Source organism: Dermacentor variabilis, chromosome 9, assembly GCF_050947875.1.
Source record: "Dermacentor variabilis isolate Ectoservices chromosome 9, ASM5094787v1, whole genome shotgun sequence".
NCBI classification, from domain to species: Eukaryota; Metazoa; Arthropoda; class Arachnida; order Ixodida; family Ixodidae; genus Dermacentor; species Dermacentor variabilis.
The window spans coordinates 51,172,517-51,190,689 of NC_134576.1; the positions used below are offsets into that span (position 1 = coordinate 51,172,517).

General features: G+C 47.5%; 1 protein-coding gene across 1 annotated transcript in view; it reads left to right on the plus strand.

Annotated features, from left to right (window-relative positions):
• LOC142592671 (uncharacterized) overlaps positions 1–18,173 on the plus strand; it is a 473,797-nt gene that overhangs the window by 278,992 nt on the left and 176,632 nt on the right. Inside the window, exons 34-37 of the mRNA XM_075704237.1 lie at positions 2,084–2,103; positions 4,450–4,577; positions 14,529–14,611; positions 15,360–15,441. Of these exons, the coding sequence (XP_075560352.1) occupies positions 2,084–2,103; positions 4,450–4,577; positions 14,529–14,611; positions 15,360–15,441 (313 nt within the window). The remainder of the gene's footprint in view (positions 1–2,083; positions 2,104–4,449; positions 4,578–14,528; positions 14,612–15,359; positions 15,442–18,173) is intronic.

An 18,173-nucleotide genomic window follows, 5' to 3' on the forward strand; every position in this document is an offset into this window, starting at 1 on the left:
ATTCTCTCCGCAAGAACTTTCTCTACAATAATGCATAAATGCGCATGTAAGGTGCACTCCGAAAGTGGTTACCGACAGCACGTGTCTTGTAACACGGCTCTTCGCAGTCAGGGCACAAAAGTTGCCTGGGATTTTTACGTTTATGTCGCTGAAATGTAATCGAGAGATGGAATACCAGGCGCTTCTGATGTGCGGGTCACACTCCGAATTGTCATCAACAACAAAGGGATATTCTCATAAATCCTTGCCATTTCAATCATCTTAGTCCAACTAAGGAATATCACAATGTGTGTTGTTGGAACGGCGTCGTCCCTCAGTCCACGCCAGCGGGCCCCAGTCTTGGCCGGCCGCGCCCTAGTAGGTTAGGTTAGGTTAGGTTAGGTTAGCCCAGCCGAGCCCCGAACCACAGCTCCCCCTCAGGAGTCACTTTGTCCTCCACTACTTCGACTGCTGGCTGTGATGCCGGAGTTCACATAGTGTATAATAATCTTCCTTCTTCTCTCGACACGCTCGCGCTCCTTTTTCAGACAAGCCTTCCTATGATAAGCAGCTGATCTACCGATTAGCCCTCATAAATTTCAGCTGCAATGTTTCCCTGGCCTTGCGTATCCAAGTTTGCTATTGCACTTGTTACGCTGTGCGTTAAGGAGGAATTATATTCAGAGCACTAATAGATCATATAACTTTCAAGTGCTAGATTAGCGAGTTTAATTATAGCATCCTTTTTAATACATTTATTAAAAGTACTATGTATAGATTTTTAAAGCCATAATTTATCGTGCCAACATCTTGCAAGCTTGCCATCGGTGAAAGACAACTTCCTGATACAAAAAATTTACTTTGTTAAGCCACTTTCGGACCTTACACTTCCTGGCGAGCGACGGATTGATCTCGAGTAATTCTACTTCTGATACCAAACCTACCTTGCTAACACGCGGCCGCTACTGCTCATAGCGACAAGCCTAGCGTCTGTCTGAATACAACCGGGCAGGATGAATTAGCTCCGAGTGCATCGTGCGTGATGGAATCACAGCGTTGTGCGCGCTTGACACGTGCACGAATAGTACACACAGAATAAAGTTAATTATGCTTTTACAGGGAAGGAGGCAGCCAATTAACAATTATTTATAATTGATAGACTGCTTGTCCACCTCGCTTCAAAATGCTTTGCGTGCTTTTTTTGACCATGAAAGAAACCTGGACTTTAGTGACCATGCATGGTCCATGCATGGTCTACACATGCGTGTAAACACCGTGAATGTGCGCGCTGTTGACACTGGAAATTTGAAACAATGGAGAAATGCGAAAATACGGATGAGGCAGGCGCCACTGGTACTTCTAATGCACTTGTTCTCCTATTGTCACGATTTGCAGAAATAAAGGAATATAAGAATTAAAATCCGTGCACGTCCGCGCCAAGTAATGATGCAGTAAGCTATTAGGCACAATAAAATTTTAAGTGAGAATCTCGAGACAAGTCAAAAGACACCTCAAATGATGTGGGTGCCAAAACTCCTGCAATGACACGTTAGATAGTTGCGGGGGGGGGGGGGGGGGTGAGGCTGCAAAGACTTAGGCATCGCCGGGGGGGGGGGGCTCAGCGCCTCCCCCCCCCCAATGAAAATTCTGGAGGGGGCTCGGGCCCCGTAGCTCCCTCCTAACCGTAGTCGGCGCCTATCCTGAGAAATAGTTTCTGGAGCATTCGAAAACGTGTTATCGCTATAGCGGTCAACCGCGTACACATTATCCAAGTCTGCGTAGAAGCGCCGTTTAGAATGTTCAACTCCACAAAAACGCATCCGCTATTGCACCTATTGTTAATAATGTTTTCTCTAGAGAAAACTGTTTATTTGTCGCCCATAAATTTCAGACGCTTATTATCTGAGAGGCGATTGAGAAGTGGCACACCAAGTGTTTAATATGTGTGGCATGAGGTTCCAAGGTTGACAATTGTTCTCAAATGCAATTCAACGAAAAAGGTGTATTTACCCGTACATTAGATATAGTCCCACGAAGAAATATCGCATTACGTATGTTTGATTTACCTCGTGTTTCATAAGTGCTTTCCAATTTTTTTTTTCAGCCATGCTCACGGCAATCACGGTAAGCGCCAGATCTTCAGCGTTTTATTTTCGATGTGCTGCGCTGTTTTCTGTTCTAAGCATTTCGGAAAAATTTTGCTGACTATTCAGAGCCCTAAATCAGACAATTGTAATTAGATAACCCAGTAGCGAAACTGCTTAGCACCTGCATTGCCTTACATTATTATGATTGTCTGAAGCATTTCTTAGAGTAAGCATTTGTGTCGCCACCATTGCAGCACCTAGCCAGTCTTTAACAGCGTCGTTTATAAAGCAAACTGTTCCCTTCCACAAAAAGTCATCTAGCGGAACGCATACTTGTGACGTTGCTTGCACTAAGAAGTGGGCTACCCACAACACGTGCACGTTAGCAACGCTATACAACACATAATATTGGTTCTTTTTGTCATTAGGGTTATGGAGTATGCTGAATTGATTTGCGCTTAGTGTCTCTGTAATTTCATCAGTACTTTGCTAACTAGGGGCAGATTTTTAAAGGCATAATTTATCGTGTCAGTCACTGATCTTGCCAACGTCTTGCAAGATTGCCATCGGTGAAAGACAACTTCCGCTTGGCTAAGGGTCGCCAAGCGGAGCGAACGCGCTCTCATTGGGCTCCGCATGTTTCTACAGGTCAATAGACCTGGGCAGCTTTGCGAGGCGTTGCCGAATACTTGGCACTTGAAACATTCACGCGGGTTCAGGATGTATATTTGTTTTGGTGTCTTTGCGTACCTTGTTTTGACAGACCCTGGCGGAGTACTCGATGAAAAGGGGAAGGTCAGATGTTTGGTAGGGTTCTTTTGTTGGCACGGTTTATCTTTTTCTTTAGACTTTGATAAGGATCTGGTCCTTCCGTACCTCGGGAAACTGTTCAAAAAAAGTTTCCCACGTTTCCATGTCGTGCACAGTTGTAATCCAGCAAAGACCGTGAGAACACTGCTTTGATTGTTCCCAAACGCCTCAATGAAAGGACAGGACCCGTATACAAAGCTACCAGTTCTCGCGCTGCGTGAAGTCATAGAATTCATGGTGTGGAGTCGCCATGATTGCGAGATTACCGGATGCCTCAAAGTTCAAGAGCTTTCAGTTTTGTATGTCGCGGATCTCAAGTAGGAGGTTGTCACTTTGGTAGCTTTGTATACGGGTCCTGTCCTTTCATTGAGGCGTTTGGGAACAATCAAAGCAGTGTTCTCACGGTCTTTGCTGGATTACAACTGTGCACGACATGGAAACGTGGGAAACTTTTTTTCTGCTGGACAAACAACTTCAGTTTCATCGGTGCACCTGCTTTTAAAAAAGATTATCAGGAAGTGGGGAGAACGACATTTTAGGCATGAAAAATTATACGAAGTTGGACAGCTATGCCGGCCTCCAACAACGGAGCCCAGCAATTGAGCGCTTTTCTGTACAGAAAAATCGCTATTTCCGGCACTAATGGAGAGGAGGCTCTCCGTTGATTTTTGAGCAAAGCTCGATCTTAGGCGGCAGCGCTCACAAAGAGGACTTGAAGGAGCTCTTTGCCGAACTTCGACAACGACGCCTTCCCCCTGCACGCCGTTACTCCACTCCCCACTACACCGGTGTACCCTATCCGTACGCCAATCACAGCAGAAGCCGATGTGCGCCACGCGCTGGTTAACCTCCACCGGAGCTACGCTCCTGGCCCCCACCAAATGAATAATACGATTCTCCGTAACCTGGACGACAATTAGGTCAATAGACACTCACCACATACTTCAGCCACTGCTTCGATACTGGCACCCTTCCATCTTGGTGAAAGGTCGCCAGAGTTAAAGCTTTTTCCACAAACCCCACAAACCGGTGAACGCATCCATGAGACCAATATCACTCAGCTCATGCATTGGCAAAACTCTCAAACACGTCATCCTCAACCGCTTCAATAAAAAAACGGTGAGTCGTTCCACTCTCTAAAGGTGAATGACCAGCGAAGCTGTTGAAAACGACCACTACAGCTGCTGAGGGTGGCGTGCAGTGCCTTATGGCGTTGGAGTAGTGACAGTAGTACTATGTTAGAATAATGGTAGGAATGGGAGCAATCGTAATTTTGAGAGCACACCGCGGCCCACAGTCGTGCTGCAGCGACATTGAAATAAGTTGCTAGTCCGGTTAGTTTATATTCGAAAGGCTGGAGACGTCACATCCCACGTCGTAAGCTGGTGTTGCTGTGGCAGCTTGCGCAACAGTAATCTTTAGCGGGACACGTTTGCGGGGAGCGCTACGTGCTTTCATTGCTATCACGAGCGCTTTATCGTCAATTATGTGTTTCGAATGGTTTCTTCTTTTGAGCTTTTTTTTTTTATTGAAACATATGCTGTGCTGTTTGTCAGCCGACTAATCCTTACAGAGGCAGCAGGTTCTACAACGTTCCTTCTCCGTCTTTGTTTTCAAGGGTTGTGCGGCTTGGTGCAAGGAGAGCTTGCACCACTGCCCTTGCCATCACTCTGGTTGTTGCCGTCAGGACACCACGAGCCGGTAAGTACGCACAATTACGCAGCATCTAAGTTTCATGAAGGGCCCTCAAATCTTAATCACCGTATACATGTGGCACGTAGAAGGCGATTTTTTGAGGGATCAGACGCCCGTAAATCACATCTGTCCCATCTTCGCTGAAGACTAGGCAGGCGTTGTGCCCCTTCCAGTGGCAGTTACCCTCCTGCTCCTCGCTTCCCCTTTACTCATCCAAGAGTCGCGCCAGTTTTTCACGTGTAGAGGTGGAATCCCACTCGAGAGCCACCTTGTTTATGGATCGCTGTCTCTCGTGTAAATATCGTAAATACAACTTTAAATGGGACTTCAGCAACGTAACAAATTCCTGGAGGTGCTGGATACCCACGAGGAACATCGGACTGGACAACATGACGGACAAAACAGGACCCGACTTTGCGCGGCCCACATCAACGCCTACAAACCCGACGGTTGGGTTGGCTCAGCCGCAGTATCCAGGAACGTTCTGCCGTACCGACCACCTCGACGTGGGAGACTGAATCGCCACTTATGATCGGGTAAGTGCCCACAGCAAATGGGATCCGACGACTATATTGGCTGATTTGCTCTTCTACATACAAGGCACGGCGAAGGTGTGGTATGGCAACCAGAAGGAAGAGCTTAACGACTGGGACACATGCACTCAAAAGCTGAGGGACTTGTTCGGCCGTCCCGCCTGCCGAAAGAGCACCGCTAAGAAAACTACCGAGCCGTGCCCAGACGTCCACAGAATCGTACGTCTCTGACAACCAGCACTTGCTGGCTCTGTGCGGTAAGGCCGACAGCGATATGGTGGAGTCAGACAAGGTTGGGCATGTACTGAAGGAGATCGCTGATGATGATGCTTTCAAGCTGCTCATTTCAACCTGCAACAATTGTCAAATAGTAAAAAACACATAAAAGAGTGTGAACGTTTTGTTCGTTTCAGTCCAAAGCCGCCGCATTGTAATGCCATTTGAACGCCTGCCGAACACAGCTGCGACATCATCCAGTAACGACGGGCTAGGAGAGCGGCGACCATCAGGATAAGATGACCTGAGGCGAATAGTGTGGCGAGAACTTGAAGTCATGACTCCAGAAGCTCTTTTTTTCCCTTGTCTACAGCACGATTTGTGCAGGCAAGTCGAACTCCAAGATAGCTAAGAACTCGATAATCTTGGAGTTCATTCTATATGTGCCGTTGCCGCATCATAGCTGTCTCATGCTCCAGGTCCATCGACTGGTCCGCGGTATCCTGCACGCTACCGAAATCCATCCGAGTGGCGATACACAGCCGATTGGTGAATCTGTTTTGCCTGCCGGCGTATCGGTCACGTTGCTCGCCATTGTAACAACCGTACGGTCTCCTCCTTTCTGTGACCGCTATTCGCAAGTTGCTATCGCTCTGAAAAGAGCGAGCGTCGTTACCAGCTTCCGTTGGCACCGCAACAGCCAAACAATAACGCTCGTGCACCTTGGAACAGTACGCGTCGTCGTTCCGACGTCACCAGTCCCGTTCGTCACAGCTCGTCAACCATCGTCCCCGATGCAGCCGCGACGCCCGTCTCCAGAAAACAAAGCGATGCAGCTCCCAGAGGGGACGCTGCATTGACGATTCGATCGCAAAACATTTCCCCTGTGAACGATTGCGAGATATCGGCACAAGCTGTCGACCTCAACATCTCTGGGAACTTTCCGCGACATCTTTTATCTTGACGACCGCCCTTCAGCCCCAGATCTCAGTGGTCATCCATCGTATTTACCGGAAATGACAATCCGACACGGCGCCGGCCGTACCCTGTTTCACATGTTGAATGACAAGTCATATAACGATATGTTCACCAAAGGTGTTATCTAGCCATTTTGCAGTCCGTGGGTGTCCCCTGTTGTCCTTATCAACGAGCAGGTTCGTATGGTCCAGAGCTTTCCTGTTGCGTCTTCCGCCCGCCGCAGACGTAAGGAGCTTTGTTGGACTATGCTGGTGTTTCCGTCATGGTTATCAAGAATTTCAACGAAACCGTGCGCCCACTCCCCGACTTACTAAAGAAGGACGTTGCTTTCATATGGGGCCTTGCTCAAACCAAAGCTGTCTCTGCCCTCGTACGGTAGCTCAAGGTTGCACCATTGCTGCGTCAATATAATCCATCTGCCGCCACTGAACTTCATACGGATGCTAGTAGCCATGGAATTGGGGCTGTACATGTTCAATGGCTGCGCAGAGTGCGTAATTGCAAATGCCAGACGCTTACTGACGCCTGTCGAGAGACATTATCCAAATACCAACCGGGAGTGTCTGGCGCTAGTTTGGGCAGTTGCCAAATTTCGCCCCTACTTGAACGCCCGTACAATTTACGTGGTTACCGATCACCACGCCTTGGGCTGGCTGTTTTCAATTAAAAACACCAGTCGACGATCAGGTAGATGAGCGCTACTGCTGCAACAATATTCATTTGCTGTTTTATACAAGTCACGCCGTTTGCACAAAAGCGCCGACTGCCTCTTCCCTCATCCTGTCGACCACCCTGGATATGATGGCCATGACACTGAATTTTGCATCCACGCCATTTCTGATCTTCAAGACATCCGCACTGAATACCGGCGTGATGAGTGCTTACGTGTTGTCGTCGATCGTCTACGTTCTGGACGTTCGAAGCCCATGCTGGACCCATTCGTACTCTGCGACGGCAGACAACGCCGTCGCCGACAGAGCAAGCAACGACGCCGACCACGCAAGAGGAGCATTACTACCGCGGCCGGGGGAGCATATGAAAGTGGTATCCGCCCCCGTTACGGCTTTCCCCTTAAAAACATCAGCAGCCAAGGGTTGTCCCGTGCCGTCGTGGAGGCATGTCAAAACCAAATACGAAGCGAAAACTTCATCCTGCGTATCAAACCAAGATGGAACATCGCCGCTGTATCGACATCGGAGAAAGAGGACACTCGGGTGATGCAGAACGTCAAAACGGTGAAAAAAATGGGACGACCTAATCCCGGTAATGCGTACATAACGAATGTAGAATCGACAGTACGAGGCGTCGTACACGGAATGGAAGCCTACACATCACCCCAGTTAAAAGGAGACCTCCAGATCCGTTCCCAAAGAGTGCGGAGGTGGTGGAATCCCGAATGCTCGGCGACTCCCAAAGTGCAATGATTAATTTTTATCAGACACGCGATACCCTGATACGTATTATACTACGGTTATGGGAAAGCCTGCCATCCGTGCCGTAATGCAACTCAGGTGTGCCGAACCTGCTGCAGCGTTGGCCACCGAGCGGACGTGTGTCCTCAACCGGACTTGTCTCTGTGCCGCGTAATGCGCCGCCGGTGGGCAGGTCCATCCCACATACGACCGCAGCTGCTGAACAGAAAATTGTGCAGCTACCAAAGCGGACTTCACGCTACTCCGAATAGATACGCGGCAGACTCTCCGAAATGAAAATATCCGCCAAGTTTGGCGGAGAGATACCATTTAACTATGCAAACTAGGCTCGACGAACCCACAACAACAGAGAAACGCGTTTCCAAAGATGCCTACCTGGGCTTAAGTTTTATAAACCAAGAAGATGAGATAACTGCGACTAAACTAGGGGACATTAGAAGTCACCACTACATAATCAGCCTTTCGGCAAATTCATCAGGTATAACACTCGAGGTTGCGCAGGCCATACAGATTGAATAACATAAGTGATCGCCAGGGCAGCTCAGGTTCCATACCGAACCTCAGGAAATGGGCGGAGAAACTTGGCAACACCCTGGCGTGGATGACAAAGGTTACAGATACAGCGCCAGACGCTCCGGTGCTGGATAGTACACGCACCTGCGACATTTATGAGAGGCCCTACGCAGCCTTACCAAGACATGAAAAAGACCCCGCACCGCTCATTCGCTGCGGAGGCGAGCACGTACGTGCTTGAATTTTCGGGCGGTAACTAGAGCCGGCGCGTCCCGCAGTCTGCGCCTTCTAGTCCTTCCAGTATTGACTCTTGCGAAGTCGTGTCGAATGCCTTTTTTTCACGGCAAAGGCGAACACAATGCTGTCTACCGAGCCCCTTACCTGGTGCAGAACACGTCAGGCTGAAGCATCACAGAAACGTCCAGAGCCGACACGTGCGGGCAGTAATCGAACAAGTTGGTGGTAAAAATAGTGTTCCTGTCTATGTAGTTGGATAACCTGGTGTCGGCCTATTTTTCGAAGAGGTTTCCGGCACACAACGTTAGCGATATGGGCCGTATATTTCGAATGCCTCGGTCCTTCCCAGGTTTTGTAATAAGGAAGATTTTCGCTTCTTTCTATCCTGCCGCGAGGTCTCTCTCTTGCGCCTCATATTCTCATTAAAGTATTCAGTTATCTGTTTTATGGTTTCGTTTCTGAAGTTTCGAATCATGTTAGTAATCTTGTGCCCTGGCGCCGTGTTTCATGTGAAGGACTTCGCCGTGGCATATACCTCTTCCGTGGTTATCGATGCGTCTAAATTCGGTCAAGTTCCTGTCGCTTATAGCTACGGCACCAGTCCGCCTCTTTAGCATTCGTACCAACATATGTCTGCCTAAATCGCCCTTGAATACCTTCTCCGATAACTTCAGCGTCTTATGCACTGCCGTCTCGGTTCCCTCGTGGTCCATCATGTTGCGGAGAATGAGTCATTTTTTACTGAGGGGCTTCGTGAGAGAATCGCATTCTCCGCAACATGATGGACCACGAGGGAACCGAGACGGCAGTGCATAAGACGCTGAAGTTATCGGAGAAGGTATTCAAGGGCGATTTAGGCAGACATATGTTGGTACGAATGCTAAAGAGGCGGACTGGTGCCGTAGCTATAAGCGACAGGAACTTGACCGAATTTAGACGCATCGATAACCACGGAAGAGGTATATGCCACGGCGAAGTCCTTCACATGAAACACGGCGCCAGGGCACAAGATTACTAACATGATTCGAAACTTCAGAAACGAAACCATAAAACAGATAACTGAATACTTTAATGAGAATATGAGGCGCAAGAGAGAGACCTCGCGGCAGGATAGAAAGAAGCGAAAATCTTCCTTATTACAAAACCTGGGAAGGACCGAGGCATGCGAAATATACGGCCCATATCGCTAACGTCGTATCCAACTACATAGACAGGAACACTATTTTTGCCACCAACTTGTTCGATTACCGCCCGCACGTGTCGGCTCTGGACGTTTCTGTGATGCTTCAGCCTGACGTGTTCTGCACCAGGTAAGGGGCTCGGTAGACAGCATTGTGCTCGCCTTTGCCGTGAAAAAAAGGCATTCGACACGACTTCGCAAGAGTCAATACTGTAAGGACTAGAAGGCGCAGACTGCGGGACGCGCATTTGCCAGTGTGTATGCGTCTTTCTGAAAAACCATGCAATCACCATCAGTCTGGGCCCCATTAAGTAGAAACCCGTTGTAGTTCCCGGTCGAGGTACCCCTCAAGGATCCACGCTCTTCCGCCTTCTGTTTATTGTGGGGATGCGTAAGCCCTCACTGAAACGCGAGGCGAAGCGAGCGCTTGGAAGCGTTCTTTACGCTGACATCACACTGTGGGCAAATCGGATATTCTACGGCGATAAACAGGAGCCTCTCCGGTGGCCACTCCAAAAGGTCGTGGCCTATAAAGAGCTAAAAGAGACATTTATGTGAAATTAAAATATTTGTACTAAGTGTTCGTCACACAATATTATTACCTGCAAGGTTTACAAGCGCCAACCTAATACGTGGAGCACCAACTTAATGCACTGTTGAAACCCGCAACTCAAGCTGGCCAAAACATGGAAGTGTGGAGCAAGGCACAGCTCTTGAAGGCTGCTGAAACCCTCGGATAAGGGGCGCTTTCCGCAACTGATACTGTGCATCACAGCAGTAGGCAAGTCGTCGTTTGATTTCCTGGCTTGCATCGCTTTGCACCCCGTGCCCAGGGCCTCGCCGCAACGGACTATTAGCTGCCAACAACCACCTCCATGCCATCTCTTGCATACGAGACAAGCTTAAGCCTTGTTTTTCATGATAAACTCGATCGTCATTTTACCTTTTAAATACTTTTAAAAGCAAGAAATATCACAGTGCGTATGTGTACAATAAATTTGTTTCTTTTCAATTATTTTGCGGTGCATGTGTAGACAGGGATCGGCATGGTAAGCAGCAGATGTACCAATTAGCCAACTTATACTATCTGCAATGCTTCCGTTTACAAGTGTTCTCCTGTGCTCGCTGCGCTATGTGTTAGGAATTTCGTTATATATTTAGAGCATTAATACATCTCATAACTCTTAAAGACCATTTATTTAATTTCATAAGAGCAACCTTAAGGGTGTATTGTTATCGCCAACATCACAGCTATTGCCAACGTTTTTACAAGATTGCCGTCGGCGAAAAACAACATTCCGATTCAGAAAACTTATTCTCTGTTAATGCTGAAGCACACAGTTTCTTACGCTAGATATGTTGCGCAAAAGGCCTGTACACCACCACAGTCCTTTTATGTGAAAATCTGGCATCTTACGGCTGTAGGATTACGGCAGCTGGATTTCGCAACAAAACGAATTAATAAAATCACGCGATTCAAAGGGGACAACCAAGTGTCAGTCCCTTCTAAATATCAGTCGAACCTCGATATTCTCGCGTAGAAGTGACGATGACTTATACAGCAGCAAAACTGTGACTGACGAAACCTACATTTATTGGGCGAACATATGGCAACAAACGCCCGTTACACTCAAAGCATAGCGATAGCGGCGAACATGGTCGGCGATCGTCGAACTCTGATCCGCCGGTCAAGCGCACTGACTTTTATGCACAACTGGCCGGAGATTCTAGCGTAGTCGCTGGTGCCCGCGTGGTTTTCAGGAACTACAGCTTAATTCGTATCGCACATGCAGTCTGATAAAACGAGGTTCGGCGAGGACATAACACAAGATAGAATGAATGATATCATAAGCGTAAGTTCCAAATCATGCAGGCTCGTCTTGCGCTGAGCGTTAACGCTTAAGATTTGTTAACCAGTGAACAGTGGCCACCGCAGAAGAATACCATGTCAATCCCCCCCTCTTAAGAAGCATCGTACCGCCACTGCAAACAAATACGAAGGCGGAAATGAAACCACGAATTTTAAATGTTCGCGGTTTCGTCAGCTGGCGTACAAAGACATGTCATGCGCGGCGCCGCTGCGATTGTGAAATGCCGTCTAGCACGGCTTCATAGTCCAGTGCGCCAATGCGTCGCGTGATCTTATAGGGTTCGAAACAGCGGCGTAACAGTTCCTCGCTAAGTCCTAGTTGGCGTATCAAAGTCCAGAGCCAAACGCGGTCGTTGGGCTGGTATTCCACATAGGCCGGCTGTCAGTCCTCTGCTGGTTCTTGATGCGCAGGCGGGCGAGCTGTCGGGCTTCTTCCGCATGCTGGAGATAGTTGGCGATGCCGAGATCCTTTTTGTCGGTGAACAGCAGCGTGGCGTCGAGAGTAGTCGTCAGTTTCCTATCTCCAAACCAGCTTGAACGGTGTCATTGTGTTATAAGCGAATGTTACGTACCGCAGGACGGCATCCCAAGTCTTCTGCTTGACGTCGACGTACATTGCTAGCACTCCGTAAGACCATTCGTCTGCGTTCGGTAGGCAGTTGTCCTCGTGTGGCTTGTCTCACTGCATGACAGAACGGCTTGAGCAAGCTCTGCTGTAAAGGCCGTTCGTCGGTCGCTGATGAGGACTTCTGGGGCACCTTGTCAAAAGCGATGTTCTCCACGGAAAATTTGGTCACTTCAAGTGCAACACCTTTTGGGCAGTGTTTTAGTTTCGGCGTAGCAAGTCAGGTAGTCCATGTCCACGACGATGCACTTGTTTCAAGATGTTAACGTCGGAAAGGGTCCCATCAAATCCATCTCGATATGCAGAAGCGGTCGGCAAGGAGGGCGATGTCGACGATCAGGCGCGGCCAATAGTACTTGTATTCGTGAGCGCACGGGAAGACCCAAGGTGCCCGGCTGTCTTACCATCGCGCAGGCCGTGCATGACTTCTGATCGGAATGCTGCTGGCACAATGGGGAGGTAGTTTTCACGGACTGGGGAGAAGTTCTTGTTTTTAACCAGCACGTCCTTGCGCAAGCAAAAGGGAGACCGTCCACGTCGAAATATCCCAGGCACAACGTCGATTTTGCTTTCGAAGTGCTCCAAAAAGCTTCGTAACTCAGCCTCTGCTCATTGCTGTTTGGAGAAGTCGTCTGCAGTTATTGTTCCTTGGAAGGCGTCGTCGTCCAGTTGGCCTTGGGGTGGCCGGTCAATAGGGGCACGCGACAAGAAGTCGGCGTCAGAATGGTTCGTGCCGGATTAATACACCACGGTGATGTCGAATTCCTGGAGTCTTGGACACAACCGTGAAAGGCCACCTGAAGGTACCTCCAAATTCGCCATCCAACACAATGCGCGGTGGTCGCTTACCCCTTTGAAGCGCCTCCCATATATCGAAGCCCGAATTTTCGCCATAGCCCAAAAAGATGTCAGGCACATTTTCTCCGTCGTAGTGTAATCCGCTTCCACTTTCGACAGTGAGCGTGTAGCGTAAACTTTTACGCTTTCGACATCGTCCTTCCTTTGAACTAGCACGGCACCGAGGCCTACGCAACTTCTGTCAGTGCGGATTTCATTCCCGGCGTCTTCCTCGAAGTGTGAAAGCACGGGTCGTGACTGCAGTTGTAGTTTCAGCCGTTTAAAGTCGACGTCGGGTTTCGTGAGATGAGTTATTGGTTCCGCAATGCATGAAAAGTAACTTACAAAGCGCCTGTAATAGGCAAACAGGCCAAGAAATCTTTCGCCAACGCCTTTTTGTCGCCTGGCAACGTTGTTGTCGACGGGTCAGGACAGATTCCACACTTGCCGATGACGTGGCCTAGGAATAGAAGTTATTAGAAAGCGAAATGGCACTTTCCCGGCTTCCGGGCGAGTGTAGATGACTTGATCGCCTCTATTACTGTCTGAAGCCGCCTCAGATTACTGGACGAGACAAGTCTGCCACATCAGTCCGGCCAAGACTGTGTCCATCACGCACTGTAACGATGCAGGCGCAAGTCCGAATGGCATCACCTCGAACTCGGAAGAGGCCGTCTGGTGTTATTAACGTGGGCGTCTCTCGATCCCTTTCGTCGACTTAAATTTGCCAATGACCACTCTTGAAATCCACCGAGAAAAATTACTTAGCATTGCAGAGTCGGTCTAATTCGTCGTCTATCCGTGGGATGGGGTATATGTCCTTCGTCTTTATGTTATTCAAGCGGCGATAATTCTTATTCACTTAGACCACGGAAGACCCACTTCAAGGAATTTTGTGGATAACACCATTTGAAAGCCTTCATGCGAGAAAATAAAACGCAGTTGCTGTTAAGTTTGGTGCTTCAGTGCCAGAAACTATTTTTACAAAAAGTGGAGGTGGGGCCCATGGAAATTTCATGGCCCGTATCTTTAAACTGGTGCCATCATCACAATTTGTTTTTGTCAGTATACCTTTTGGAACTTCCGTTTACAATTTATAATTGCAATATATGCGAATGTGCATTTTAATTCGGGGAAGTAATTTTTGCTTCTTCCGTCCGGTTCATGGCTAAATATAGCGCTATTTACCGTAGGCGATTTTCATATGTACAGCATAGAAAAAACAACGCTGTACATTGTGGATACTGTGAGCTGACATATGGAACGTAGTTCGACGTGTGCACACTATACATCCGAGAACTCTTGGAATATGATGGAAGATTTTCTTTCAACCAAAAACATTTCCTCCGTACATTCTGTTGGAAAAACCCGGCACGTTGCAAAGAATAATTTACATGCGCATTCAAACGGTATCTGATGTCAGTATGTACTGTGCAGTATGCGCAGGCTATGCTAGCTTTTTTCCATAGTCTGCCGGCTAATCATCGCAATGACAGCAAATTTTGTAATATTCCTTCTCCGTCTTTATATTTAAGGGCTGTGCAGCTTGGTGCATGCACAGATTGCGCCATTGTCCTTGCCATCGCTCTGGTTGCCACCGTCAGGATACAACGAGCCGGTAAGTACACACTATTACGCAACGTCGTAAGTTGCGTGAGCGGCCGTCAAATCTTAGTCCTTGTGTACAGGGGGCATCCAGAGGATTTTCTATTGAAGGCTTTAGCGCACGTAGGTAATTACCATCTCAGATACCAGCAACGATTGTTCCAGGCATGCTAGGGGTAACAACGTTAGATTCAAAATTTAACTTATAACGCACATTGTCTTACAACCCGTCCGACATGCCAGCAGAGTGCGGACAAGATATGAAGAATTAGCGCGTGTATTCAGTGGTTGCCCAAACATGAGGGTGTTCATCTAAAGAAGGCATGCAATTACTGACGTCGTTCCGATATCTTCCGCTGCTCCAGTAAACAACGCGTATTCATTCATTAAAGGTCTAATATTGTTATGTTGTCAATCACCGACCATGCCAATGTTTTGCAAAAATAATTTGTGTTTAATGCATAAACATACCGTTAATCGCGCTCAGTATATTGGCACGTGTACTTTTTTATCTTTATCGGGCGACCACGTTCCACCGCCTAATAAATGTTATCGCACAGCGCATGGATTATCATAGTTATCATAGATTATCATGCGCAGCGCACAGATTACCCGCTCTGCATAGGTTACTGCATAGTGGATAGATTAGTACGCTATACGCAGAATGCTCAGGCTGTGCTAGCTTTGCCTAGGAGTCAATCGACTAATCCGTACAGTGGCAGCAGGTTGCAGAACATTTCTCCTCCGTCTTTATTTTCAAGGGTTGTGTGGCTTGGTGCACGGATAGCTTGCGCCATGGTCCTTGCCATCGCTCTGGTTGTCACCGCAGGACACCACGAGCCGGTAAGTACACACAATTACAGTATACATTGGGCATCTGGAGGACGTTTTTTTTTTAGGGGCCCGGCGCGTGCAGATAATTAGCATATGGGATTCCAGCAATGCAGGAATACTACTGATAACGGCGCTAGAAAGAAACCGAACGCTTTGCCGCGCGTCTTGAACGCTGATCCTTTTTTGCTCACTTCGGGTTGCCTTACTTCTCTCCCGCTCGCATTCTGTAAAACCCGCCATCAAAGGTATTGTCAGCTGATGATTGTTCCAGGCATGGCAGGAGTAACAATGTTTGATTCAAGATTGAACTTACTATGGATATTGTTTTGCGACAACAGACGAACATGCCAGCAGAGTGCGGACGAGAGATGAAGAATGAGCGCCTGTATTCCTTGGTTGCACACACAAAAGCAACTTCAAGGAGGGTGTTGCACTAAAGAAGGCATTCCATTGCTGACTTCGTGGGGATGTTTCTCCCCTGTGCCACTAAACAACACACATTCATTCATTAGAGGTCTAATATTGTTATCATGTCAATCGCCCATCATGCCAATGTTTTGCAATATCGCGATCGGTGAAAGATGACGTTTTTATTCACAAGAAAGGTAAATTTTGTGTAATGCATAAACCCACCGTAAATTACGCTCAATATATTGTCACACAGAAGACCTGTACGTTGTAGAAGCCCTTGATGCGAAAATCTTGCTTGTTACGACATTCTTAGGCTTGTAGCGCAGCTCAGAAAGAGCAAAAAGGAAGGTGGTAAGGGTAACAAAAGGCAAAGGACAACAGAGCGAGCGCTTAACTTCCAACTGATGGTTTATTTCGTGACACAGAAGGCTACTTATACACTAAGCAAACAATGTGACATCAAGAAATTACACAAAATCAAGCAACAAAACCGAAAGTAACCATGTGAAAACATATTCAGACAGCCTGTGGCGCCAGTCTGAGATACGTAAATTCATTGCTTGATAATGATAATGATGGTGAGCTTACACATGCATGGCCCAGAACTATGATAGCCTTTGCTTCGATGATTTCTCTTGTGGGCTGATTACAACTACGACCTAGAATGACGCATTCCTCTAAAACGGGTTCGCAACCACACGTTTTGATGTGCTGTGCAAGAAACACCCAAACTGTACTACCATTCTTAGCATTGTAACCATGTTCGCGTATCCTATCCTTCAGACATTGGCTAGTTTGACCAGCGTAACGTTATCCCCACTTGAGCGGAAAACAATAAACAACACAGTGTGTGCAATTAACGAACTTCTTTTTATGATTCGTATCACAGCTAGGAAGAGCCTCCCTATTCGGATTAGTGAATATAAGCAATAATGTTTGTCCTACCCCGAGTAGTTGCAGGATTATCTTCCTGCTGGTTGTCTTTTCTAAACCCTATTAGAATTTGTTCTGCTACTGACACTTGTAGTGACACGGGATAACCAGCCTGCGAAAGCCTTTCGCACTGAGAGGCATAGCTAGACGAAACGGTATGGTGGCACGACTTTTCAAAGCATTATTTAGGCAAAGGCTAGCAATGCCTCTCTTGACCAACTTAGATTGATGAGAATCAAATGGGAGTGGTTTGTTAGCACGAGGTTCATAGTACCTACACTTGTGAATATCGGAACAAACTAAGCGTAGATCCAAAAATGGTATCGTGTGACTCTGTGGGAGCTCGTAAGTAACGTAAAGAGGCGCAAGGCATTCTTTGCCTGTTCGAACCGCCATAGCAACCTCGGTCTCAAGGTCAGCCGGAGAACTTAAGGTTCACTCACATGGCGACATCTAGGCGAGCTAAATATAAATCACTGAGGAGCGGGGCAATGCACAAACCGATGCATACTCCGTTTTTCTGCAAATGGATAGTGTCATTCGATGAAATGAACGTTGATGATAAATAAAAGCTCAAAAATTCTATAAATTGGTCACTAGACAGCCCAGCATTGTTCTGAAAACGGGTGACACCAAATCCATCAATTGTCTGCGAAATAGCTGACAGCAGGTCATTGTGAGGAATAGAATAGTACAGGTCTTTCACATCGACGGAGAAGACTTGAAAGCGTCGATCGGAGTTGTCCTTCAAAAAATCAATCACTTCATAGGAGTTGCGTTTTAATAACGGGTCATTCACGGGTAAAACGGCTAGCTTGGCTTGCAGAAATAGTGCGACACACTTCTGCCACGTGTCCTTTTCTGAAACAATAACCCTGAACGGGACGTCAAGTTTGTTCGTATTCGCGCTAAAAAAATTTCTAGGTGATCCCCTTTACTGCTGGCCATGTTAATATTTTGTCCAAGTTATATTCTCTGCAAAGTTTCTTAGACTTCTCATGTTTTCGTGTTTTTATTTCATGTTGAACGCGGGTGAGCAAACCCTAGAAAGCTTAAAATTTATCTAAATAAATTGCGAACTTATAGGTTTTATAACTCCTCTTTAGCAGATGCTTAATATACCGATTTAAATTTACAATACCGATGTAAGCGCACTCAAATGCGACCACACCCGCTTTATTCGACAAACGTACCTCCTGTTTGGATCGGACTGCTGGTACGATCTGTTGGGAACTCGGCGCTGACGCCCGTGGTTGTACCTGGGTCGCAAGCCCCAAGGGTAGCGTTGGCCTGGCGGCCTGGGGTACAACTGGAAGCATCCGAAGGTCCCGGCAAAGCATGAGTCGACTGGTAACAACGAAACAACTTGTTTATTTTAACATCGCAAAGAGTTGGCG